Source organism: Zygotorulaspora mrakii, chromosome 4 (genome assembly GCF_013402915.1).
Source record: "Zygotorulaspora mrakii chromosome 4, complete sequence".
Classification (NCBI taxonomy): Eukaryota; Fungi; Ascomycota; class Saccharomycetes; order Saccharomycetales; family Saccharomycetaceae; genus Zygotorulaspora; species Zygotorulaspora mrakii.
The window spans coordinates 182,476-207,653 of record NC_050722.1 but is presented as its reverse complement, the minus strand read 5'-3'; the positions used below and the strand labels follow the sequence as shown (position 1 = coordinate 207,653).

The 25,178-nt window shown below is 42.6% G+C and overlaps 16 protein-coding genes across 16 annotated transcripts; 7 read left to right on the top strand and 9 right to left on the bottom strand.

Annotated features, from left to right (window-relative positions):
- Window positions 1-207: 207 nt before the first annotated feature.
- THI3 (branched-chain-2-oxoacid decarboxylase THI3) lies at window positions 208-2,037 on the bottom strand (the record flags this gene model as incomplete). The annotated part of the gene is made up of 1 exon (XM_037288222.1): window positions 208-2,037. One exon carries the CDS (start codon window positions 2,035-2,037, stop codon window positions 208-210), a length of 1,830 nt encoding a protein of 609 aa, XP_037144117.1.
- Window positions 2,038-2,323: 286 nt separating this feature from the next.
- On the bottom strand, window positions 2,324-3,421 carry HG535_0D00960 (GSK family serine/threonine-protein kinase; the record flags this gene model as incomplete). Its single annotated transcript, XM_037288221.1, has 1 exon — window positions 2,324-3,421. The coding sequence occupies one exon, from the start codon at window positions 3,419-3,421 to the stop codon at window positions 2,324-2,326; it is 1,098 nt and encodes a 365-aa protein (XP_037144116.1).
- A 25-nt stretch (window positions 3,422-3,446) lies between these two features.
- HG535_0D00950 (uncharacterized protein) lies at window positions 3,447-4,055 on the bottom strand (the record flags this gene model as incomplete). Its single annotated transcript, XM_037288220.1, has 1 exon — window positions 3,447-4,055. The coding sequence occupies one exon, from the start codon at window positions 4,053-4,055 to the stop codon at window positions 3,447-3,449; it is 609 nt and encodes a 202-aa protein (XP_037144115.1).
- A 92-nt stretch (window positions 4,056-4,147) lies between these two features.
- On the bottom strand, window positions 4,148-4,765 carry HG535_0D00940 (uncharacterized protein; the record flags this gene model as incomplete). Its single annotated transcript, XM_037288219.1, has 1 exon — window positions 4,148-4,765. The coding sequence occupies one exon, from the start codon at window positions 4,763-4,765 to the stop codon at window positions 4,148-4,150; it is 618 nt and encodes a 205-aa protein (XP_037144114.1).
- A 318-nt stretch (window positions 4,766-5,083) lies between these two features.
- Window positions 5,084-6,109, bottom strand: MDH3 (malate dehydrogenase MDH3; the record flags this gene model as incomplete). The annotated part of the gene is made up of 1 exon (XM_037288218.1): window positions 5,084-6,109. The coding sequence occupies one exon, from the start codon at window positions 6,107-6,109 to the stop codon at window positions 5,084-5,086; it is 1,026 nt and encodes a 341-aa protein (XP_037144113.1).
- Window positions 6,110-6,340: 231 nt separating this feature from the next.
- CIN4 (Arf family GTPase CIN4) lies at window positions 6,341-6,919 on the bottom strand (the record flags this gene model as incomplete). Its single annotated transcript, XM_037288217.1, has 1 exon — window positions 6,341-6,919. One exon carries the CDS (start codon window positions 6,917-6,919, stop codon window positions 6,341-6,343), a length of 579 nt encoding a protein of 192 aa, XP_037144112.1.
- Window positions 6,920-7,070: 151 nt separating this feature from the next.
- On the top strand, window positions 7,071-8,855 carry PSO2 (DNA cross-link repair protein PSO2; the record flags this gene model as incomplete). The annotated part of the gene is made up of 1 exon (XM_037288216.1): window positions 7,071-8,855. One exon carries the CDS (start codon window positions 7,071-7,073, stop codon window positions 8,853-8,855), a length of 1,785 nt encoding a protein of 594 aa, XP_037144111.1.
- Window positions 8,856-9,522: 667 nt separating this feature from the next.
- On the top strand, window positions 9,523-11,493 carry HG535_0D00900 (MDR family MFS transporter; the record flags this gene model as incomplete). Its single annotated transcript, XM_037288215.1, has 1 exon — window positions 9,523-11,493. The coding sequence occupies one exon, from the start codon at window positions 9,523-9,525 to the stop codon at window positions 11,491-11,493; it is 1,971 nt and encodes a 656-aa protein (XP_037144110.1).
- Window positions 11,494-11,806: 313 nt separating this feature from the next.
- GAT2 (Gat2p) lies at window positions 11,807-13,504 on the bottom strand (the record flags this gene model as incomplete). Its single annotated transcript, XM_037288214.1, has 1 exon — window positions 11,807-13,504. The coding sequence occupies one exon, from the start codon at window positions 13,502-13,504 to the stop codon at window positions 11,807-11,809; it is 1,698 nt and encodes a 565-aa protein (XP_037144109.1).
- A 1,385-nt stretch (window positions 13,505-14,889) lies between these two features.
- Window positions 14,890-16,134, top strand: GID8 (glucose-induced degradation complex subunit GID8; the record flags this gene model as incomplete). The annotated part of the gene is made up of 1 exon (XM_037288213.1): window positions 14,890-16,134. One exon carries the CDS (start codon window positions 14,890-14,892, stop codon window positions 16,132-16,134), a length of 1,245 nt encoding a protein of 414 aa, XP_037144108.1.
- Window positions 16,135-16,144: 10 nt separating this feature from the next.
- On the bottom strand, window positions 16,145-16,849 carry ERG29 (Erg29p; the record flags this gene model as incomplete). The annotated part of the gene is made up of 1 exon (XM_037288212.1): window positions 16,145-16,849. The coding sequence occupies one exon, from the start codon at window positions 16,847-16,849 to the stop codon at window positions 16,145-16,147; it is 705 nt and encodes a 234-aa protein (XP_037144107.1).
- A 1,606-nt stretch (window positions 16,850-18,455) lies between these two features.
- Window positions 18,456-18,911, top strand: HG535_0D00860 (uncharacterized protein; the record flags this gene model as incomplete). Its single annotated transcript, XM_037288211.1, has 1 exon — window positions 18,456-18,911. The coding sequence occupies one exon, from the start codon at window positions 18,456-18,458 to the stop codon at window positions 18,909-18,911; it is 456 nt and encodes a 151-aa protein (XP_037144106.1).
- Window positions 18,912-20,409: 1,498 nt separating this feature from the next.
- Window positions 20,410-21,063, top strand: AFB1 (Afb1p; the record flags this gene model as incomplete). Its single annotated transcript, XM_037288210.1, has 1 exon — window positions 20,410-21,063. One exon carries the CDS (start codon window positions 20,410-20,412, stop codon window positions 21,061-21,063), a length of 654 nt encoding a protein of 217 aa, XP_037144105.1.
- Window positions 21,064-21,071: 8 nt separating this feature from the next.
- REC114 (Rec114p) lies at window positions 21,072-22,355 on the bottom strand (the record flags this gene model as incomplete). The annotated part of the gene is made up of 1 exon (XM_037288209.1): window positions 21,072-22,355. The coding sequence occupies one exon, from the start codon at window positions 22,353-22,355 to the stop codon at window positions 21,072-21,074; it is 1,284 nt and encodes a 427-aa protein (XP_037144104.1).
- A 227-nt stretch (window positions 22,356-22,582) lies between these two features.
- On the top strand, window positions 22,583-23,194 carry JLP2 (Jlp2p; the record flags this gene model as incomplete). Its single annotated transcript, XM_037288208.1, has 1 exon — window positions 22,583-23,194. One exon carries the CDS (start codon window positions 22,583-22,585, stop codon window positions 23,192-23,194), a length of 612 nt encoding a protein of 203 aa, XP_037144103.1.
- Window positions 23,195-23,423: 229 nt separating this feature from the next.
- Window positions 23,424-24,965, top strand: RRB1 (ribosome biosynthesis protein RRB1; the record flags this gene model as incomplete). Its single annotated transcript, XM_037288207.1, has 1 exon — window positions 23,424-24,965. The coding sequence occupies one exon, from the start codon at window positions 23,424-23,426 to the stop codon at window positions 24,963-24,965; it is 1,542 nt and encodes a 513-aa protein (XP_037144102.1).
- Between the last annotated feature and the right edge of the window lie 213 nt (window positions 24,966-25,178).

Here is a 25,178-nt window from a genome sequence, read left to right as displayed (position 1 = left end):
ACCAAGCATATACAGCTAATCTGTAACCGGAGTATGAAAAGCAGCGTCTAGAGTTACCTCTTTTCATCATATGCTGACTACCATATCACTTAGATCCTAATGACCATCAAGTGTGGATGCAATATACGATGGCGGGACCCATTTCTCTAATACGAAATAGAGATATATTACAAAATTACAAATAAGATCTAATCTAATGATCGTTTATCATATATCATTATCGGCGAGCATCAAATTTTCTGGTTTGATTCTTTTTATGCTAATTTGGGAGCTTGGTGTACTTATGTCAGATTCGCTTCCCGTTCTTTTCTTCGTTTCTTGCTCTGTTAGCCACTTATCCATCAAAGCTTGAGGCACATCCATTGGTGGTAGCATAATCTCTAGCAATCTTATCTTGTCGTCCTTAGAAAATCCGGGATCATGAATCATCTGCAAGAAATCACCAACGGTGACAACTTTTTTGGTTTCGTATGATGTTGCACCGAAAGTCGGTAATAATCGCAGATAGTCCCAAGATTGAATATCATAGTAACTTGCATTCGATCGATGGTGTAAGAACCTATCAACGGAGTAACCTTGATTGTTCAGTATGAAAATGTATGGAGTCAATCCCCATCTTATAATCGTCGAAAGCTCCTGCACTGTTAATTGGAAAGCACCGTCACCTACGAATAAAATGACTCTGCTAGGAAAAGGGTTCAACTGATTCAGCTTTAATTCTTGCAAAGCGAAGGAAGCACCGAGACAGGCACCAAGAGAATACCCGACTGACCCCCAAAGTGGTTGAGATATACCGGAAGATCCATGTGGAAATTTGGTTTGATTAATACCGAATGAAGAGGTACCTGTTTCTGTTATTATAATATCACCTTCTCTGAACCAATGTGAGATCTGATTCCAAATCCATTCCTGTCTAAGTGAATGTCTATTTGGTAGTTCCGATCTAGGTACTATCATTCTTTGTGGATGAGTAGCTGTATAAGTTATTCGTGACTCGTCTAAGGCAAACAGGAGTGCCTTCATCAACGACTCAATGTAGAGATCTGGATAGGTTGAGTTTTTTAATTTAACACAAGTTGGATAAATAAGGACATTATCCTTTGTCTTATATGCAAAATGGAATGAGCTAGTATTAAAATCCGATAAGAGACAACCAATGACGATCAAGACATCTGCAAAGTCAACAACCTCTCTAACGTCTGGTGAAGAGATAGAGCCCATGAAAACCCCACCAAAGCTCATTAGGCTTTCGTCAATTGAACCTTTACTCATCGGTGTAGCAAACACTGGGAATTTTGTCCTTTCGCAAAACTCTTGAGTCTGTTTGATTAAGCGATGCCTCGTAACACAAGCATCAGATATAATCACTGGATTCTTTGCCTTGTAGATTTTGTTCAAAATTTGTTCGATAACCTCGTTCTCAACTACCGGATTGTTAGTAGGTGCCTGAATGTTTAATGCATAGTTTAATTTTTTAGATTCAACTGGGGTGTCATTGAGATTTATCGGTATACCGAGATAAACAGGTTTCTGTTGTATCCAGGCCGTGCAAATGGATTGATCAACATGTTCTGCGCACAATTCTGTGTCACTGATCAATCTTGTGTTAGCTGTGATTTCGCTTGCCATTCTACTGTAAACGTTATAATCGCCATTGCCCAAAGTATGATGTAGCAATAGTTGTTTAGTTTGTGCACTCGTTGGTGGCATACCTACGACATGTAATATACCAACATGCTCCGCATATGAACCAGCTATGCCATTAACTGCGCTCAGTTCACCAACTCCAAAAGTTGTTACCAGACAGCCTAGACCTTTTAATCTTGAATAACCATCTGTCGCATAGGCAGCATTTAATTCATTAGTATTACCTGCCCAACGTAAATTTAATACAGTATACAATTTATCTATCAATGCTGTGTTGAAAGCTCCTGGCAGACCAAAAATCGTTTCTATATTTAATTGTTTTAGTCTGTGGAAAAGATATTCGGAAAGTGTTATATACTCAGGAAGCCCATTCGATTGAGTATAATTCATAGGAACCAAAACTCCAATGTCCTGGAGATTTAATGTGATTCTAAAAAAAAAAAATCCTTATCATCGAGGAATATATCTTGCCAATGTCACCAATGATTTTTTTTTTTTTGATGTTACATTGCATCGTCGTCAGTGGTGCGGTGCGGTGCGGTGCGAGGCAATACAAAAAAAAAAAAAAAAAACTTCGGGATCCGAAACAAAAATAAATCATTAAAAATCGTAATCATTCTTCATTTAAATATCATAGTATATTTACATTTTTCTAACAAAAAAAGTATATTCTACATTATATTATGTTGGGCATTAATTTTAATTTTACAGCAGCTAATTGGTCATTTGTTAAGTGACCTAATTCTGTTTGATAATCAAAATGTAGCAAATCTAGATTATTGACAATTTCTCTTAAATTATCTTGGGAATATCGTAATTCATCAAAATAAGTTGAACATAAGCATTGCAAAGAATTGAACCTTTCTAAAGGGTCATACCGTAACATGTTGTTTAAAAATTCAACTGTAGAATCATCCTCTTTCTTGAAAACCTTATTCAATGGTATTGGTTTAATCTGGGGAAATTTATGTTCCATGTAATTTGGATTCATTGCACAAATTTCTTGTTTTGAGGGCGTGCCTAAAATTTTTATAATTTCAACCAGTTGATCAATACCACTTTCCCCAGGAAACATTGGTTGGCCTAACAATAATTCTGCCATAACGCAAGCAGATGACCAAACGTCAATTTGGTTTGTATAATTGGTTGCACCAAAGATTAATTCTGGGGCACGATAATAACGCGAGCAAATATACGAAACATTCGGTTCGGACGGTTTTAATTGCTTCGCTGAACCAAAATCACAAAGCTTTAATTCCCAATTATTTGGATTTACCAGTAAGTTTTGCGGCTTAATATCTCTATGACACACGTTTGTGTGATGATGCAAATAATTTAATGCCTTGAATAACTGATACATGTAACACTTAATTTCTAGTCTGGGCATAACACTTTGTTGATGAACAAAATGACGTAATCGTTGATACAATGACTGGGGCATGAAATCAAGAATCAAGTTCAGATAAACTTCACCCTGTGTGTCCTTTTCGTAAAAATAATACTTTAAATCTATTATGTTTTTATGTTTGAGCAATTTCATTATTTCCAATTCCCTATTTTTGAATCTTCTATCTTGCAAAACTTTTTTAATCGCCACCATTTCGTTCGTTTCTTCAATGGTTGTCGTGAAGACAACCCCAAAGGATCCGTGCCCCACTACTTCTGTCGTTGGGTAGCTTATCTGTATCGGTTCATTCGTACCTTGCTCATTTGGGTGGCCATAATAGACTTGTTTTTGTACTATCGCTTGGTTAGTAAGTTCTGAAACATTCATATTAAATCTATCACTACCGCTGTATTCAACTGTGCGTGATACGGACTACCACTTCGAATTGACGGGTGAGCCGGTGGAAACAACGAAACGCTGCGAGTGTGCGCGTGACTGAGCCAGTACCGTACCTCTGTCTCGCTCTCTGGGCTCTCTGAATTCCCTGTGTCCTCTGAGTTCCCCGAGTTCCCTGACTTTCTGCGTTCTGTGTTCTACGTGTGCCGCTAATGTGGGGGGGGCCGGTCTCGTGTTTGTGCCTCTGACTACAGTCTGAAGCTGTCTGAACCGGTGAAGCGTGGAGCGGTGAAGCGTGGAAACGAGAGCAACGCCGTGATAGACGTGTCTGTGTATTGAGCCGAGTTTTGTGTCCTCTTGCCTTCGCTGCCTTGGTACAATTGCAGCCCTCCTGATCTGACAGTTTTGAGTTAGAGAGTGTCGCTTCATCCCTTTTTGCTTCTGGTTCCTGCCTGCCGACCAGCAACAGACCGACCGACCGAGCGCCCGCCCGCCTGCCTCCCTCTGCAACCGAGTACCCGGACGCGGCAACCACAACCCGCACCCCCTTCTCGCTTCTGACCCCCACCACACCATGACACGTCGTACGCCGCCGCGCCTCCGCCGGGGCCGGCCCCGGCGGCATGTCACCTCGCACGAATGCGCTCTTTCACGTTCTCCTATCTCCACCTTTGGTCCCTCTCCGTCGTGTTCTGTGATGTTCTCCGCAAGATTCCTCTAAAAAATATACATACCTTGTTTTTTGCTCCTTTTCTCCGAGTCCGACGTCTCCAGATCGTTTGCGTTGGCCCGGTCCGGATCGCACGGCTCATCAAACTCTATCATTCTTCTAATTTTTTCCCTGTTCAGTCTGGTGGAAGTGGACTTTGTTGTCCGGGTAGCTTTGGTTGTTTTCACGTTCTTGGTGTTTCTGGCGTTCCCAGCGTTCCCGACGTTGTTGGTGGATTCCTTGCCTGTTGCCTTGATTATCGTGTTGTCGTTACCTGATTGGCCACCCACACGTACGTCTTCTATGTGTTCTGTTGGCTCGACGAGTTTCAGCACAATAAGCTTTTCGATGCTCTTGATGTACTCGAGGTTGTTGTTTGGTGCGCCGACGTCTATTTGGACCTCAACTTTGCCCACAAAATCACTTCTGGCCGAGTCTTTCTTACCTTTTATTTGAAACGCACTAATACCTATACTGAGTTTTCTCAATACTGCGCTCATAATTGGCCCACTTTGGCTCTCTGATCCGATCCTACTCCACTTCGGAACCCGCTTGTCGGTCTTGTCAGTCCGCTGCTTCAACCAAGGACTTGATACAAGTATATATATATATGTCGATCTGTTCATGCATACGCTTCACCTGTGTTCCATAAACGTACATACTGTGGGGAAGGTGATGGTGATGGTGGTAACGATGAACGGGGCAGGAAGGCGGGGCTGCGGAGTGATCAGACCCGCTTTTGCACGATGTGGAAAAATACATGCAGACGACGATCAGGCGCGACGTCTCCGCACTTTTCTGGCAATTAGCAGGGGGCCAGCCGAAAAGAGAAATTCATGTGTACGTATATATAGGCAGATACACAGGTATGTAGATGTGTGCAAGAACCACAAATGGAGTTGCAGGCTGCGTTGCTGGCTGCGTGTGAGGATTTGCGAGTTGCGCTACAACTTGGAGGACCCAATGACGAATTTCTTGCCCTTGTCGATACTGCCCAGTAACTCTTGGATCGCGGTGTGGACCATTTCTTGTTCCTTGGCGGAGAGATGGTCGAGCACGGAAGCATCTATGGCAGAAACGCGGCCGTCGACCAGTCTCACTGGAAGCGAAAAGTACTCCAACGCCTCGTTGCGCAGCTTCTTCTGGATTTGGCGGCCGTTCGAGATGCCTGGCAGGTAAACGAAGGTGGGGATCGGAGTCGTCGCCTCGCGGTGGATGCTCCTGAGTATCGTCTCTGTGAATCTGTAGCCCGCCAACGCCATCGACAAGGTGGCCGAACCTGCGCCGTCCTTGGCCTTGACAACTTCGTCGCCTCCGAACTGCACCCTGTGGATGAATTCAGCGTACTGGTCCTGGAGCGAGTCGATATAGAGCTCGTTTCTGACGACGGGCACAATAGTCTTTCCGGAATGGCCGCCGATGACGGTCACTTCTTTCGAAATGGCGGTCTTGTCGTACTGTCTGGTGGGACTTTTCTTCACGTTGGCCAAGTAATCGACCAGGAATGTCTCTGCGCGCACAATGTCCAGGGTAGTCACCCCCATGACATTGCCCGGTTGAAGCTTGCCCATCGCTTTCAATTGCTCCACGGCTATGGGGACCGTACTGTTGACGGGATTGGAAATGATCAGAATTCTCGAGTTTGGGGCGTACTCGCCAATCGACGTGACGATGCCTTTTATGATGCCAGCATTAATCTTGAACAGGTCGTCTCTTGACATGCCGGGTTTCCTTGGAACTCCGGCTGGAATGACAACTACTTGGGAGCCCTTCAAAGCTCCTTCGATGTCGTCTTTACTGTATCCGGTTACATTTGAATTCGTATTGATGTGCGACAAGTCCTGTGCCACACCTGGAGCGAGTCTAACATCGTACAATGCCAACTCCGATACATATGGGTTCAGCTTCAGCAACAGAGACAATGGTTGGCCAATACCACCAGAAGCACCCACAACACAAACTTTGACCATCTTTATTGTTTTTCTCTCTTCCTTATCTTCGCTGACTTGCCTTCTATTGCTCACACTTTCTCCAATTTGTCGTCGATTCGCACTCGCGCTCGCCTTTTATAAAATTACATGTATGATTTTTTGTCCAGCGGGAAAAGCTATAATCTCGGGCCTAAAGTACCCTTTTTTGTCAAATGCCTTTAAACCGAGCAATTCTGCTTGCAAGTCAGCCACTTCTGTTCGATAAGAAGACTACATCATGTACATATGCTCTCGTTTCGAAACAATTGTAGACAACAGTTCTGACAAACCCTCACCAGTTAGGCCACTGCATCCTACAAATACTATTGGTATCATGGATCCAAGTTGCTTTGTGATAGTAGTCTTGATCTCGTCTAGCGCACGCGCGTCCTGTAACAAGTCCATTTTGTTCATGGCAATGATGACTTGACAATCATACCCAATTCTACCCTCATCTCGTAGGAGGAAGCATTTCAGCTCTTTGAACGATTCACTGAATCGGAGCGGCAGACTCGCATCAATGCACCAAATAAGCACGTCTGTTCTGTCAAAGTAGTTATCCCAAAATGGTCGCAGCGTGGTTTGGCCACCAACGTCCCACAGCGCAATCTGATATCGTTGACTGTCAGTGTTATATTCAAGCGTGTGTATTTGGAAGCCAACTGTGGGAGAAATCTCATCATCTTTTTCATTTTCAGGCAGTAACTTGTTGACAATTGTCGACTTGCCAGAATTGTCGAGTCCAAGTATCAGACATCTGATCTCTTTGTCCTTCAGTTTCTGCTTCTTGATTATTGTTAAGAGCCCCATTCTTTGTTTTCTGGTTTTGTCAATCAGGTTAAAATTGGCACAAGGATTTCTGTCTACATAAATATGTTTTTTAATGTCTTAAACATTAAAAACAGACAAATTACTTAAATATTGGAACGAAAAACCAGATAATCAGAGTACATGACGGGGGATGTCAAAGAGGTCGAGGTCAATTGTGGAAATCAAGAGATCTGATATCAAATGGAAGAACGGTGGTAGGGTCCTTCGTGAGACCAAGAAGCAGCGAAAGTTATTTGAATTCGATATTCCAACGGCACCCAGTCTGAACGTGCGAGAGAAATCCTTCGATAACACCAGTATGGAAAAACAGGATCTGATTGTCATCGAAGATGATGATGAAGATAGTGCTGATGATGACAAGGAACGGCGAAATCGCGGATGTATAGACACTTCCGCAGCTGCGAAGCTAGAAGAGGTCGAAGTGATAGAGCTACTGCACGACGACTCAGACGTGTATGCACCAGAAGCTTCCCCAAGCAGCACGTCTTCAGTATTCAAAGAGGTCAAAAAAGTTGAAGGCGAACCTGTAACTTGTCCGCTATGCAGCAAAGATCTTACGGACTGGGAGAACTACCAAAGAGAAGCACACGCTGAGAACTGTCTTGAAAAATCCAACGACTCCAATACATCTATTGCTAGAACAAGCAAGAAAAGAGCGGTTATTAGACCTCCACTGCCTCAGATAAAGGTTCTCGAGTTCAGCAATAAACACAAAATAGTCGTTGATGGATTCAACTTTGATAGAAAACCTGATATAACTCAATATTTCTTATCGCATTTCCATGCAGACCATTACATGGGGCTGAAGAAGTCGTGGGATAACGGTAGTATATATGGCTCACAAGTGACCATAAATTTAATGCTACAAAAATTTAACATACCAAGAGATCTGGTAAGAATCCTCCCGATGAACGTGGAAACGTGGTTCGAACCCACAATTTCTGTAATCCCCTTGGATGCGAATCATTGTCCCGGTGCAACAGTTTTCCTGTTCCAAGAATGGGATACAACAAGAACGAAAACTGTCAAACAAATATTGCATACGGGCGATTTCCGGAGCAACGACTCTTTGGTAACGAAGCTGAATGATATATGTGTCACGCCAATTGATCAGGTTTATTTAGATACCACGTATCTCATACCAGGGTTCCATTTTCCCCATCAGAAAAGCGTACTCAAAGTATCTGCAGACTTCTGCTTACAGATAATCAAACAGGGCAAGAGCAAGCTGTTCAACGATACCCAGAGGTCCATATTCAATTTCAGACTAGTCGTCAAGCCCCAAAAATATCTTTACAAGTGTCTTTTTCTGGTGGGAACTTACACCATTGGCAAGGAGCGACTAGCAATCTCCATAGCGCAGGCGCTCGGGACAAAAATATACGTGCCTAAAGGCACTCCCAGGTGCAGGATAATATCGCAATATTTGGACTACTTCCCACCGCACCTGATAAGCCACAACCTGGAGGAATGCTGCGTTCATCTAGTCCCCCTTTCAGTTTTGCACTCGAAGGAAACGATAGACCAATACTTCAAACCCTTTACCTCTATCTATCAGGACCTCGTCGGATTCATACCCACAGGATGGACATACACCAACAAATATGCCATCGACCTAAACTTCGCGGATACCGCACAAAGAATCGCATATTGCAGGCAAGTTCTCAACGACGATGCCACAGACAGGTTGGACGTGCAGTTTATTCTCAAGCAGTACAAACGCCATGCCAAGTATCAAGTTTTCCGAGTGCCTTACTCTGAGCACAGTAGTTTCAAGGATCTTGTGCGATTTGGCACTTCTGTCAACTACAAACAGATGTTGGCCACTGTAAATTTGCATAGTCTAGACAAGATAAGGGACATGAACGAGTGGTTCAAAGCTTGGCAGACAATTGCCCACTCGCATGCGACGTAGCAGACTTCTCGGGGCCCCAAGTCTGCGTGAGTCAATAGATTGCTTCCTACCTGCTGTCAGTAGGAGTTAAGTTAGACACCCTACTTCCCAAGATGTGGCCTCAAAGGTATAGCCGCGTCAGCTCGTTCTTCCTTCCCTATACGGCTGCGATACCTGCCAAGAGCATTCTCTCTGTTACCAGGTGTCAATCTTAGATACACGCAGTTACTATTTTCTTATTTCCGTGTTTATATTTTCCTACGAAACGCTTGGCTTTTTCACCACTTCTTATTTCCGTTGTATTTTCAGCACGCTTTTTCAGACGCTGCCTGAACGATGTGGACCGCTGCCTTATTTCCGTGGGCACGGCAGAGAATGATGGAAATGATGTGAAAATGTAGTTGATGTCCGTCTTTTGGCTGGTGTGGCATAGTTTTAAGATACTAAAGGCCTGTAATAGCCGCTCAGATGTGCGTATATACTGCATCAATGGTGCTTAGGCTCAATGTGGAAGGACATATAGCAGATTCAGATGCTGTAACGTTGCAGTTGCGGACGTCTGTTTCGCATATTTAAAGAAGATGGACTGGTGATTCTGTCTTTAGAAGAGAGTTGTGCCATTGAGGTTTGGTGGTTAGGTCTGACAGGGAGCGTAAACAAAGCGTTGAAGATTTGAAAAAGAATACAAATGGTGTCTTCCGTAAAAGATGAGGCCGCAATCGCGGTCGATATAGAGGACCACTCGTCGGCCAGCGTCAAATGGGAAGGGCGTGATTATGCCAACGACACATACTTGAACCCGTCGAGCCAGGCTGGGGATCTCGAGAAGGCTGATCCGCTGGGGGATGAAGTGGCAAGACAGAAAGCGCAGGAGCTGGAGCAGGAGAACGGAAATGGAAATAATGGTCAATCGCATCTCGGGCACGCTTATCCTCAAGGGTTCGTTCTGTATGCGTGTGTGATTTCATTAGTGCTGTCTCTGTTTTTGGCTGCGCTGGATATCATGATCGTTGCCACTTTGATAGAAGACGTGGCGAGACAATTCCACGATTACTCGAACACGGGTTGGATATTTTCGGGTTACACCCTTCCAAATGCTGTTTTATGTCTTCTGTGGGGTCGTATTGCGGCGGTGATTGGTTTTAAATCTTCGATGCTGGCTTCAATTTTTATCTTCGAGATCGGATCCCTGATATCGGGTGTTGCTACCTCTTTGAACATGCTTATCGGTGGAAGAGTTGTCTCGGGTATAGGCGGAAGTGGTATTCAGAGTTTAGTGTTCGTAATTGCATTTTCGCTCGTGGAAGAAAGGAAAAAAGGTATAGTTATTGCGTTTCTGTCAAGTGCTTTTGGGCTGTCTAGTGTTGCTGGACCTTTCATTGGAGGTGCATTTACTTCACATGTGACTTGGAGATGGTGCTTTTATATCAATTTGCCTATCGGTGGATTGGCCTTTACAGTCTTTGTCCTCTTCTACAATCCAACCGGAGAGAGAAAAACTGTTGTTTCCATCGTCAAGGACTTCTTCACCAACTCCTATGCGAACATGAAGAAATTGAAATGTTTAGCGAAATTCAAAACGTGGAAATTTATTGTTCATTCACTTATTTTCCAGTTTGATATCATCGAGTGCATCATTTGTTCGGCTGGATTGGTACTTGTGCTTATTGCATTTTCATTCGGTGGTAATAAATACAGATGGGATTCCGGGAATATTATTGCAATGTTTGTTATTGGTATACTGTTGATCATTTTTGCACTGGTCTACGATTTTGCAATTTTCCCAAGATTCAAAACCGTAAGAGGAAATGTTCAATACCAACCATTGATGAAATGGGAGAATTTTAAGAAACCAGGTATCTTCACTGCAAACTCTGCAGTTTTTTTCCAAAGTATTACATTCTCCATCCAAATGGTTTACCTGGTTCAGTTTTTTCAATTGGTTTATAATGATACTGCATGGAATGCTGCTGTTCATTTATTGGCTGCTGCTATACCAACGGTCATTTCCGTTATGTTCTCTGGTGTTTTAAACAGTAAAACCGGTTATATCAAACCAATTACTGTAGTCGGTGGTATCTTTTCAGTAGTCGGTGCAGGTGCATTGACAAGATTGAATAATCATTCAACCAACAGTCAACACATTGGCTTGCTAATTCTACCTGGTCTGGCATTTGGTGCTATTTTACAAAGTTCCATGCTTGGTTGCCAAAATCAAGTTGACAAAAACTCTCCAACTGCACGTATTGATTTCATTTCAGTAGTTACTCTAAACAATTTCTTGAAAGTATTGGGTCAAGCTTTTGGTGGTATAGTTTGCGAAACAGTGTTTAGCGCGTCAATTTTGAATAAATTAAAGCAACACAATATTCAACTAGGCACAGAAAGTACTGTTAATGAATTGATCATCTACAGAGGTACCCACTTCGACGGTGCAACTTCTTTGATGGGAGATTTGATTAGTCAATCGATTGTTGACGTTTTCTACATGGCCTTAGGGTGTGCAGCTCTCGCTTTTATTTCAGGCGTTTTAACATCAAACAAGAAAAATGATGTGAGAAAGCATCCACCTTCTCCATCTCCAACATCTAATCAGAAGAGCGATCATTCATCTGCTTCTGTGGCACCTTCCAAAGAAACAAGTTCAATTGCGAGTTAACAGATAATGAAGTTACCATTACCAATAGAAAACATAAAATAGAATTAAAAAATAATCGCAAAGATACTTCGAATATAACATAATTTTGATTACAAGTGCACTATGATAAAGTGATCACGGTAAATATGAGTTTAAAAAAAACTTCACAAATTAATTTCCACATGACTGGAATAAATATTTTAATTTTGTACATACACTACATACTCCCATAAAAAATAAACAATAGTTGGTTTTGAACCCTTTTCTTAAATTGTGTGCTTTCCAGATGAACTTCTTATTTTTTTTCTTTACGTGAATTGATTAGCCTTTATATTCATTTTTTATTCTCTGAAAAAATGAAGTTCGCATTCGTACCACCGATTGTGAAGTATTCACCATCTAAATTTTTATCATTGTCCAGCTCCTGCTGTATTGATTTAGGTACCTCTGCAATGGAGGGAACCCTTCGATCTTCAGGATTTGTGCTTTTCCTATATCTCATAAACATATTTGTATCTTTATTTCCGAACCTTTTAACTAATTTGCGGTAAAACAATCCGCATGCATTACACAAGGTTCTATTTCCATAGGGCCCTCGACGCCATTCTGGTGTACTAGCTTCTCCACAATGTATGCAGGATGTAGTTGATTGTTGGTTTCTTTTGATATTCTCAGCCATGAGCAATCCATGAGCTAAAGCTTGCCGATTTTGAAACACTGAGTTTTCTGATGACGATCTTTGTGTTCTCATATTAATCTTTTGATCTTTACTTTCCAATTTTCGTTTACCAATGCTGTTTTCAGCAGCATTCTGTCTGGATGAATCAGCGGATGAGTCATTTGATGAGTATGGCGGCTGGAATACAATGGGACAAGAAGAAGAAGAAGAAGAAGAAGAAGGAGCTAGCGGATAAAATGGAAGTAAGGGCCAATTACTACAAGTAGCTGAATTTTGTCGCTCCTTCATCATACTGGATCGATAAGCCGACGATGGATCTGAAATTGTAGCACGATGATTTATTCTGGGAGATACGTTGGTCATCGGGCCTGTAAATGAAACATAATTTCCTGAGTTATGCGGATGTGCTTGGACATAAGAGGTTACCGGTTGGTGAATTGATGATGACGACGATGCCGACGATGAAGCAATGAATTGTGACTCTAGATGTCGGTTGCTTGGTCTAGGGTTTCTGTTGAACTCATCATTTGGGAACTGGTAATTTCGAAGTCCCGCCTGCGGGTTACTCCCGATATTTGAAGTCATCATATCTATCGATGGTAGCCTTATTCTTTGCCTATTGAAGTCTTCATTGGGACGTTGCTGCCTTTTCAACTCATCTAACTGTTTAACGGTAGCATGTAAAGTATTGGCAACATGTTTAAGGGAGTCTAAATTTTCAGAACTCATATCAGTGAAGGTGAAATCCTTCATTGCTTCAGTTGATGATCTAATCGCATTCTCCTGCGATGTATGCCCAGTATTTGGCCAAGATTGAATCTCATCTGAGATCTGATTTTTGAAGTCAATAATTGAATTTATTTGGTTTTGATGCATTTTCCTCAAATCCTGGTCGTTCCTTTCAACGGTAACAGCCGCACGCATCAATGAGTCAACCGAACTTTTTCGCTGCGCCCTTGCTGCCTGATACGCACTTTGACTCATACTGCTCACCACAAATGAGTTCTCAGTGTATTCTTGTGGGACCCTCAACACGTCTTCGCCAGCATGGGTACCACTCTCACCGCCTTTGATCGCAGCATCGCCTACCCTTGTCACCCGTTGCTCGTTGCCCAGATTCAACAGATTGGGAACCGATATAGTTCTTGCATCCCGCTCCGCATCTCTCTCCGAGCTGCGATCCGAACGTCGCAACAACGACTGACGATTCGACGTGCTACGCCCGCTAGTATCCAAGCCTTTAAACTTGCGCACACCTTTGCCTCTCGCCTCCTTTTCAGCAGAATGATTGTTTTCCATATTGGATGCTGACATCTCCTGTATTCTTACGCAGGACATCTTGGTCGCACACATCAACCGAAATAATGCAAGGCTAATCTGACGCTAGCCCCACGAGTTGTTTCCCTTGAGACGCGATCAAACACTTTCCGACACCAGTTGCACTCGCAGGAAAAAAAATGCATATGCTGCCATAAATCTTCCTGAATCCGTCATATACAAATACACAGTTATATATATATATGTTTCAGCTCTGTGACGTGTGGGCACCGGTATCTATTGACTTTTAGAGTTTCGGTCCCCTAGAAAATATCTCAAAAGGACTCGTTTCCAGCAAGTTATGTCAAGTTCCAACAACAATTTTCTGGATCCAAAAGCATTAAGGTTTCCCCATTTTAAAAGAAAGAACTACTAAACGGTAATGGAAAAGAGAGGGGAGGAATCACCGCTCCCCGAGCGAAGCAGGATAACAATCCTTTAACACAGAGTTATGTGGCCTACGTCTCCCTAACGGTAGTATGGCTGCAACTGTTGCTATTAGTATCTAGTTCAACAGACATTTCAGTGCAGAAGTCATAGAATCTTGTGAGTTTTTTGTTAAATCCTTGAAAAACCTTGCTTATCTGATCGGCGCTCGTCCGATTATCATTTTGCAATTTTTTTCCGAAGAGGGGGCCCAACCTTAATGACGCGCACGCAGATCATGCGCAAATGCGTAAATCATTCTTAGACGATGCAAAGAAGGAATGTTGCCATTCTGACCGAAGGCTAAGAAAAACCCTAAACCAAGAACAATGCAAGAAGGCAGCACGCACAACAGACGTGATTTGTTGCTGTTCCCCAATGGAAAGATCATTGACCCTCATGAACCCAATACCGGTGAGCGAGTACTTATCAGCATTGGTTATGTGAGATACGTTCTAGAATCTGATTACTGCTGAGCGCGGCCTGCGCCGGATGAGGTATTGTACTAATGACAATGGGGATGACAGGAAGATATGTGGGAAAAGCGGCCGTTTTTGTGAGAAAAATCTTGAGACCATGAATTCTAGACCTTTTGGGTAACCGTTGTTTTCCGTGCCGGCCGTACTGGAAACAGGAACAGTTAGTGTCTTCGCCGCAGAACAAATCAAGTTGCTACAATGGGCACCGACCGACAGTTCCAAGGTAAAAAGCGGCTGCAGTTGCCCCAGCACATGCTGCAGTGATCCGGCAGCTCGTCGGTCGGTGAAACACCTTTCTGCTGCTCTTTGAGCAAGTGATCTGAGAATTCACGTGCTAATTTCGTGTAGAGGAACATATCAGGAGTCGGGCTAGCTTGTTCCGGTAGATAAGGTAGTACAATATGAAGTAAAGGAAACTCTTGATAGCTAATTTTGAGTTATAAACAGAACATATAGATTATAGCCGGTCGAAGGCAGGTACAGCAATAGCGGTCTTTTGGCAGTGCGCATTTTAACATGTCGAATGGTGGCAAGGTTTACGAGAAAAAAACCTTTAGTAGGGAGGAATGGAGCGAGCAGGTGTTGAGATCAATGCTGCCCATGTCGGGCAGCGAGATGTATGGGACGTCAAATAATGCGCGAGCGGCGGTATCGAAGGACTTCGCATCTACAACCAGCTTTCACGAGCCTTCAATACCGAAGTTGCTGCTGAACTACTTCGTTTGCATGCCCTATGAGGAGGCAAGTGTAAGAATGGCACGCGAATTGGGATATGTAAAGACCAACAAAGATGCCATCGAATTCAACAATTTGTATAAGATTGGAGAAAGAGCTTACATTGTGGAGCTGATCAAAAAGGGTAACATCTCGGAAGCAATGGAGGAAATCAACTCAACCTTTGGTATTGAGGTGTTGGAACGCAATAGTGATTTAGGTTCAAGAAGCGGAACTACAGGTAACTACGAGTCTAGTACACGAAGCCTATCCAATTCGAATAATGGCAAAGAGGATCTTCACTTTAAGCTACTTCTTCTAAATCTCATAGAAATGATACGTGCTCATGATAAGGAAAAGAGAACTAATGAATCGGCAGAGGATTCAGATGAATTTGTGCTGAAATTAATCCAGTACTCACAAGAAAAGTTGGCCTTGAAAGCCTCTTCCAATAGAAGTTATATGGCGGAAGTTGAATTGGTAATGACTTTACTCTTATTTCCCATGGACAATAAATTTAAAATTAAAAAACCAAAGAGTCTGAAAAATTTGTATTCACTCTCGCTACGTACTAAGATTGCGGATTTGGTGAACAGGAAAATTTTGAGTCATATTCATTCCGAAGTCGAAGCTAGATGCGCTAAAGACAACAAATTCCCCAATTTGATAGGATCAGACAAGGGAATCATAAATAAGCAGAGTTCAGCAATTTCAGAAGTACTAATGGTAAGACCAAAAGAAGATATTGGTTTAAACTTGAAAACTGAAAAGGTTGCGGATATTAGAGATTCTCCTGATGGTGTACTCAAGTCCTCACCTTCAGTAAGCGAGGATTGGGCAAATACCGTAGATATGATCAAAACGGGACAAAAGTCAAGTAAGTCAGTTAGCGGACTATCGGATTCAGATCCATCAGTAGACGATTTTGATCTATCGGAATATCAATATGAGCCCAGATTAGTTCAAGTCATGAAACTATGGGCATGGTGTGAGAATCAACTGCATAATAATGATATAGGTGTACCTAGAGTAGGTTCAAATACATAGTGACTAATGGTCAGTTATCTATCACGAAATTGCATTTTATTTTATCTCCCGTCTCCATTTTCAAAAAGCATAATTGTACAGCATCGATGGTAGTCGGCAAAAGCTCATCGAGTGTATTGTATATGCGCACATTCTTGGACACGGTGAAATTGGATCCATTTTCAACTAGATCATCGTAAAGCGGTGAATCTTTGAAAAGATGGTACAGTTTGGTTCTTAAAACTTTCAATCTACAACCAAATTCAAGTCTTTTTTCACCTTCATATTCTTCTGGTGAAAATTCTATATGAAACTGCAACGGTGTTGACAAAATTGGGTTTTCATCTTTCAAAATGTTGCACACAACATACAGATGAGCCACATGCACCGGTTTGGCAAAAAACTTCTCTCTCTCTTCGAACTCTTCAATCACAATGCCGCTCTTCTCATCCATGTATTCGCGACCGTGGTATTCGTCCGATACTATCATCTTGTGCAACTTCAAGCTCTCGTCAATATATCCCTTATTCAGCTCTTCATACGTCTCCTTTTGCAGAAAACTCATTTCGATCGTGATGTAAAGCTCATTGAAAAATGCAATTGTCCCTACGACCATCAGGAATAGTGTTATTCTACCGCTAATCGTGTCATGGATAACCTCTTGAATGTACCGCGTTTGCGACAAGCGATCAAGAATCCTCGATTCTAATTCCAAGTACCTAGCCCCAAAGCCCATAGCCGTTGTACTTCGTCTACTATAGAATATGAAATTGCTAAGCCCGTCAAGATGAATTATTGGATCATCTTGTGCACTCTGACTAGCCGATTTAGATTTTATCGTTCGGGCCCGTATACATTTTCTCGTTTACCGAACGCACACCTTTTTCCCTTTACCTCCATATAAAAAAAACCAAAGCTGAAATCAAGATTTCCAAACATTTGACAATAACTCGCAATGCAACTAGGGCCAAGAGATGGACGTATTCATTTCTTGCATTGCACCTCCGAAAACTATGTAAATCACCTTCGAACGCTCAAACGTTGGCGGCATTCTTTTGGCATTCCCACCTGCGTGTTGCTGCTGCTCCCGCCAAAGTGGCACGGAGATGACGAATCTGTGTATAATTTTTGCGCAGCAGACCACGGTTGGCCCCGGTCCTGTACGGATGTCATCTCCAACCTCATTCCGCAAGGGCAGTGGTTCTGAGGCGAACAAATGCGAAATTGGCCGCAACAGCGTCACAAGGACCTCAATGTTCACGCTGGTGACACGACCAGCACCAGGGCTGAATTCCACAGCACATAGTCCATCCCAGGTGTCTACCGCGCCCCTCGGCGACCGACCACTGCTACCCCCAAATCGCGCCTATCTCTCAGAGATTAAAGAGGGCCCAGATCAGGTTCGAACGGCCCTGAGTTAAATATAGCGAACACGCTTTATTTATCCGGACAGAGTACAGAAAACGCTGTTCCCAAACAGGAACTCCTGTCGCGCCCATCCAACCTTAACCCACCGGACGTGTTCTCCCCCCATTATCGTCAAGTATTTGCGGAATGCACCAAATGCTAGCGGAGTGTATAGCGAGATACAGACGCGACTCCGCCCGCCGTAAACCACAAGCCCCAGATCTAAGGTTACATACCGGGCACGTCATCTAGTCAGAGGGGTTCTAGCCCCTCAATCGATACTAATTTTACCAGTTGGCATGATCGTTGCAATGCAACCTTATTCCACCAACACGCTTTATTTACATTGGCATTCTTCAATACCTGTATTTCTGATACTTACCACAGCAACGTCATGTCACGCTGGCAAAGGCGCTCACCGCTTCGACGGTCGTATTGCGTCATACAGAATGTTCGCTTGAACTGCGCCAAGTTTCTTTTTTCCCGACGGAATTTGACCAAAACAAACACGAAACGGCGATCTTTTGAGCCAGAACAACATGGAACCAAGCTTTTTTTCCCGAATTAGTACAAGGCAAAAACACAAGTCGTCATCAGGCATTTAGACTTGTTGCCTGAGGAAATTCTAAAATCGGTCACCGAAGGAAAACCTAAAACGTTTCTTTTGTTTCCGCATAAAGTAGCATCAAGAATGGTATAAGAATTATTCGTGAAGTGGTTGGAACAGGTGGCGAAGTGTATACTGCAAAGTTGTTACAGATTGGCAGAATGGCGAAGGGGTGTATGATCTGGTTTAAAAGCAGGGACTCCTGACGCTTCGAACAAGCAACACGGCCGGTTCTCGACTTTACTCTTTTCCCGGGCGAGATAAAGGAAGAAGCAGTTCGGCAAGACCTAGAAGGGAACAACAACAAGATAGCTCTACGTCTCTGAAAATGCAGTACTTATATCTGATTGCGGTAATGTGTGTCGTTAGATTCTCGTGCTGCTCTTTGATTCAGAAGAGAGCGGATTCGTCTCTGGGTGGTTCAGCCTCTCAGACAGGCTCTGTATCCACTGTATACTCGTTTCTGGGAGCATCCGGAAGCGATACAAGCCTGTTGCAGATGCCAACATCGGCAATTTCGCTGACTTCTGCCACTATGTCTGGCACAGTTGATGAATCCTCAGCATTATCACAGTTTTTGAACGGCGCGGGCACCGCTACTATGACGTCTGCGGCAGTCACGGGGGGCTCACGTGCCCCGCCCAGTAACTCCTCGGATGAGGCCTCCTCTGCTTCAGTCTCGTCGTCCTCGATGGCCTCGGTGACCCTTTCAGCCGGTGCAAATAGCTTAGGGCTGCCCCTTGTAGCCGGAGGTGTCCTTGCTGGACTATTGGCATTAATATAGCATGTGGGCCGTCGACTGGCTCTTTAATGAATGACAGATATCTAATTTTCAACAGTTTCGTAATATGTGGCACCATTTATTGCCTTGCGGTGTTCTCGATGAGCGCTGAAGCACGCATCGATAGCCCGCACCACGCAATATATACATATGTATGTATACGATTAACTTTAATACCACAACAATAATCATAACAAGCGAGTTGGCTTCTCGCAACTACAATGCTTCGTAAGGGATTGTGCCCAACTGCAGCGGTCTAGCAGTGTTTCTGGAGACTTTTCTTTGTTGGCGTCAAGACCGATGAAGGCCTGTATGAGCGGCGTATTTCTCAGAGGGATGCGGACCATATCTACCAAAATTGCAGGAACGCGCCAATTGCTTCCCAAGTTTTGGAGCATATGATGTTATAAAGGAACATGTATGCCTAAAAATTACTAGCCGCTGAGCTACTGGTATACAGCATCGATGTGCAAGTTATACTCTCAGTAGTAAGCCCGTATAAGTTGCCGAGCTAGCGAATTGTTGCATAGTCGGTCACGATAATGGTGTGATATCTCGGAGGCTAAAATGTTCTGATTGTGACTTACAATGTGTTGACGTGTGCAATGTAGCTTTAGCCTAATATCTCTAACCAGCTACAATAATGCGTAGTTAGGAGAGTAGATACCAAGCGGACCGCCTTTCTAACGAAAAAAGAGTTGCCCTTTGAAAACTGATATGATGGACACAAAGAAGAGCAAGGTATGGACTCTTATTTGAGTTGGGAGAAGGCTGTCGACACTTTTTACTTTCTATGATTTATACTTGTTGCATCGGGAGATGAAAGCTCGATCGGACACGTATGTTTTCAGCACTAGACGACTACATGCACGGTAAACGTAAACTGTGGCAAGAGCAAATACATTTGAACTTCATCAAAGATGTCTGAAAGCTCGAATCATTTTAGATTGTTGAGGTTTCAATCTTGCATGGCACAATGTTGTGCCCGTTCTCACTGGATTGGCTTCCAAAGGTAATGTATGACTCGCTTTGACAATGTGACAATTGATAAGGAAATAATTGCATAATGGTAGAATGGGATTGAGAGGGAACATACCGGAGTAATACCGAAAATTCATTAGCTATGACTTTGCGGGAAAGGTTGGCCGAGGGCATGATTTTGTCATGTTTTAGCACACATTTCACTTCATGTTCTTCATATGTAACGAGGCAGTCACCTGAGGAGCGACGGACCATGAAGCAAAACTACATTCAAAGCTCAAAGTAGAATGAAGTTTCAGATCTGTTGAAGGGCAAAAAAAAAAATTAGTATATTGTTCGCTTTTGCCGCCCTAAATCAGTTGAAGTTCATCAGCCTCAAGACCTATTAAGCGCCGAAAGAGGAAACTCATCGCAAGCAAGAAATATACGGTAATTGGTTAATATATAAGAGGTTACTGGAAAAGAGGATTAAAGCAATATAGAAAACCGTAAAAATGCTATCGAAACGAAGGGAGACCGGATGCCATTAAAAATATGCAACATGAGGTTAATCGCCATTTTTCTTACATTAAGCATGTGCAATGCTTTAACAGAGAGCTCGATGACCGCATCCTCAGCACAGCTAGCAGCAGCTAGTGCGAATATGGGGTTTTATTCCATTTTTTTCTTTGACTATAATTACAACCAACCTCAATATTCTTCGTACATGAGCCAACATTCAATGACACTACCGCAGGACGTCAAGAACTATTTTTTTCACTTACAGGCACTTCCTGGTACGGCTGACTTAGCAGAAGATGTCGCCGAAAATTTCCCTTTCACCACTTTCAATACCTTTATCAGTGCATTTCCGTGGTATAGCACTTTACTTTCGGACGCTTCCATGTCGACGTTGTACCTGCCTCAATACTTCGTTACTGACGCTACTACAGCCACGCAAAATGAAATAACAGCAACACAGTCGCAACCCTCAATTACTGCTAATTTTGCTAATTCAACTTCAAGAGTTTCATCAAGTTTGCACTCAGCGGCAGCTAACATTACACAGTCGATTGATAGTACAACATCCGTTGCACGGACGAGTTCTGGATCTAGTTTCTCAGAGAACAGAGGACACATTTGCCAATGGAGCCTTTCATCCATTTTTTTAATCCTCATGAGTCTTTTGCTGTAATGGAGATTTTAGCTTTTAGTATTATATTTTTCTTTTTCTGTCTTGGACATTTCTAACATAGAGGACTCAACCTTTTTAACCCATTTCATAAAGTTTTCATCCTTCATTTTTTGTGCAATAATCCTCTTCGTAATACTTACTTTTGGTAGGCCTTTTTTCACCTCAGTTCTTGCCATTATTGGGTTTGTCTTTCCCAGAGACTGTTCTATTGGCTTTTCCATGCTTTCCTTGTGAAGTCTCTCTCCTGGGCGGATTTCCTTTTTCTCACATTGGGCTGGAACAATTGGTTGCCTCGTTGCATTTGGTTCAGAGACGGGCAAGGTAGGGTTTGCAGAGGCAGTGGGAAGAGCGCTCTCAATCGACTTACCCAAACCCTTTGTTGTATACGCAGGTAAAAATCGCGTATTTTCAGGTTCATCTGGTACTTCGGTCGGTTCGTAATGATCCTCTGACTGCCTGGTACTGAGTGCTGCTTCCATTTTGCTTTTTAAACCCGGGATCTCCTTGTCAGAAGGTTCATCGACAAGAGTAACACCAAGATCCGTACCATTGTCAGTACCAGCAGGTTCCAAGCACCTGGAAATGCTTTGCTTAGCTGAAAGTGTGACGTTAGTATGTCCAGCCTCAGTTGTCCCTACAATGCCCTGAATAGTTTGATATTGTTCGGAGTTCTGAGAAAAACTATCATACAATAGTGCTTGCTGAGAGCTGATCGGGTTTAAAGCATCATTTAGGTCTTTTCTTTCGTCTTCACAAGGCAAAATCGAAGGTGTCTGATAGATTTGAGTCGTTTGTGAAAACTGATTTGATTTATATGGTAATTTTTCCCTCATATCTGAAGGGAGCTGCGAGTTGTGTACAGCATTATTCAGTGGTATACTGGGCCTTGCATTTTTCACGACAAACCTGAGATAGGAAAGTGTGCTACATGTTTTAGCAAAGTCCTTTTCATCATGAAAGGCTATCTGGAATCGCTTGATGAATAAGTTTATGCCCTGTCGAACAATATATTTACATGATATTGAAGGCGATCGAGCAGAAAACTGAATGTACTTGTCGCTACCGAATATGTCAACACTCGCGATTTCCATGATTATCCCATCCTTTTCCACCTTGATAATCAAACAACCACTTTCAGCTTCAAAGATTGCGAACTTTATATTGCCTGTAGGTATGTGATACCATGCTTTCGCGTCTGTAGGTTTGCATGGCATTTGAAACCCAAATGGGGCTTGAGCCAGTTTTGCATAAGCTGAATAAGTTTTAACCTGCATAGAAAAATATTCTTTCATCTCCAATTCGATCTTGTCACGATTTATAATGTATGTATAATGATCTAGTTCTCCAGGAGGTGAGTTTAAATGTGGTTGAACTTTTAGCCGCCGATGGTTTTTTTTGTCCGACTTGCCATCGCACTACCGGACAAACGCAAAGAAACTAACAAGAGATTTTTCATTACGTATACAAAGAGAAGCATATCACATCTAGCAAGCACCATTGGCTGAATGGGGCTTGAAGGATGGTCTATTTTTACCAATCGCAACCAGAGGGCTCCTTGAGGTCGTACCAAGTTGTAACAGGAAAGGACAAATTTGAGAATGATCTTCTCATAAAATGGGGTTACCGCGAACTGGGCTACGTTTGGTTTCATGTTGATAATTATTCAAGCGGCCACATATACCTGAAATTGTTTGCAGATGAGAAATCAATCGCAGACGTACCGCAGGAGGTTGTGAATGACTGCTTGCAGCTATGCAAATCAGAATCTATTCAAGGAAATAAGATGAGCCATTGTACCATTTTATGTACGCCATGGCATAATCTTCGGAAGAGTAAGGATTTTAAACCAGGGGAGGTTTCTTTCAAATCCTTACAAAGATGCCAGAAATTAGTCTGCCATGGCAGAGACCAAAAATTACTGAATCGTTTGGCCAAAACGAGGGTGGAGCTTTTCGAGGATGTTGAAGAAACGTTACATCGTGCAAAAAAAACTAAAGACGGAGATTTCTTTCTTAACTATATCCAAGTTATGAAAGAGAGGCTACTGGAAGAAGAAAAGGAGCGCAAAAGGCTTAAGAAGCTTTCAAAAAAGCGAGAAATTTCAAGGGAGAACATTCATCAAGATGTATAAAATAATAAAGATAAATAAGCAGCATGATACCCTCCCTATACTCTTATTCACAGCTTTACTTTTTCAAAGTGGGCAATTTCTGTATCTTTTTTTTTTTTTTTCTTTTAAAAACTCAACCTTGAAAAATTTTATGCGATGAGGTTGAGATAGAAGGAAGTCCTATTAAACAGCATTGACAATTTGCAGGTTAGGGGGTAGATTGATAGAGTAGAAATATCTTCTATAAGTTATGTCCAAAAGAAGTCTGAATCCAGAAGAGGAGCAGAGAGCTGTCTCGGCGAAGATTGATGCTCAGGATGTTCCAAAAACAGCACACACCAGCAATGAACCGGATATACCAATGGGCGAATTTGAAGATGAATACAGTGACGAATTTGAAAGTGATGGTGAAATAATAGAAGTTGACAATGAAGAAGAATTCGACGATGAGGCTGAAGGCGATCAGATCGATAAGAAAAATCAAAATGCTCAAGCTTTATTAGAGCAGGATCAAGCAAATGAGCAAGAGAAGCAGGAATTATATTTGCCCCACAAATCTCGTCCACTAGGGCCTGATGAAGTTTTAGAAGCTGATCCAACTGTTTATGAAATGTTGCATAATGTAAATCTCCCATGGCCTTGTTTGACAATCGATGTTATCCCAGATTCTTTGGGATCCGAGCGTAGAAGTTATCCACAGTCACTGTTGATGGCAACGGCGACTCAAGCATCCAAAAAGAAGGATAACGAATTGATGGTCTTGCAACTTTCGCAGCTTAACAAAACGTTGGTTAAGGGCGAGGATGATGACGAGGCTGATAATGACGACGATGAAGATGCTGATGCTGATCCAGTTATCGAAAATGAAAACATTTCTCTGAAAGATACGACAAACAGACTGAAAGTGTCACCATTTGCATCATCAGCTCAAGAGGTTCTTACAGCATCAATGTCTGAAAACGGTGAAGTTTACATTTTTGATTTGGCCCCACAAACAAAGGCTTTCAATACGCCCGGCTATCAAATTCCCAAATCTGCTAAAAGACCTATGCATGTGGTTAAAAATCACGGCAACGTTGAGGGTTACGGTTTGGATTGGTCACCATTAATCAAAACTGGTGCATTGGTTACTGGTGATTGCAGTGGCCAAATATACTATACACAACGTCATACATCGAAATGGGTTACCGATAAACAGCCATTTACTGTTGCAAATAATTTGTCAGTTGAAGATCTTCAGTGGTCGCGTACCGAATCAACTGTTTTTGCAAGTTGCGGTTGTGATGGATATATAAGAATCTGGGATACAAGATCTAAGAAACATAAGCCTGCCATTTCTGCAAAAGCTTCCTCAACAGATGTCAACGTGATAAGTTGGAATGAGAAAATTGGGTATCTATTGGCCAGTGGTGACGATAATGGTACATGGGGTATTTGGGATTTGAGACAATTTGCTCCTCACAATTCTGAAAGCGCTCAACCAGTGGCGCAGTATGATTTCCATAAGAGTGCTATCACTTCCATCAGTTTCAATCCATTGGACGAATCCATCATCGCCGTTGCATCAGAGGATAACACTGTTACATTATGGGACTTGTCAGTGGAAGCTGATGACGAGGAAATAAAGCAACAGGCTGCAGAAACAAAAGAACTACAAGAGATTCCTCCACAATTATTATTTGTTCACTGGCAAAAAGAAGTAAAGGATGTCAAATGGCATAAGCAAATTCCGGGTTGTCTGTTGAGTACTGGAACAGATGGTCTAAATATCTGGAAAACTATAAGTGTGTAGAAGGCTGGATATACACCAAATTTTGTATGTTATAATATAGCGAAGTAATCGTTAGTGTACATTGCTCTGTTCTGCAATCGTCCCCATCAATGTATCAATCTTGAAATTTGAAAGAATGTAAACAACGAACCGGAGCAAATGCATGAACCGGGGAGTCAAATTCCAGTCACTGTCTCTTTTTCTGAACTGTAGTTATAGTACTTCACCCATTAC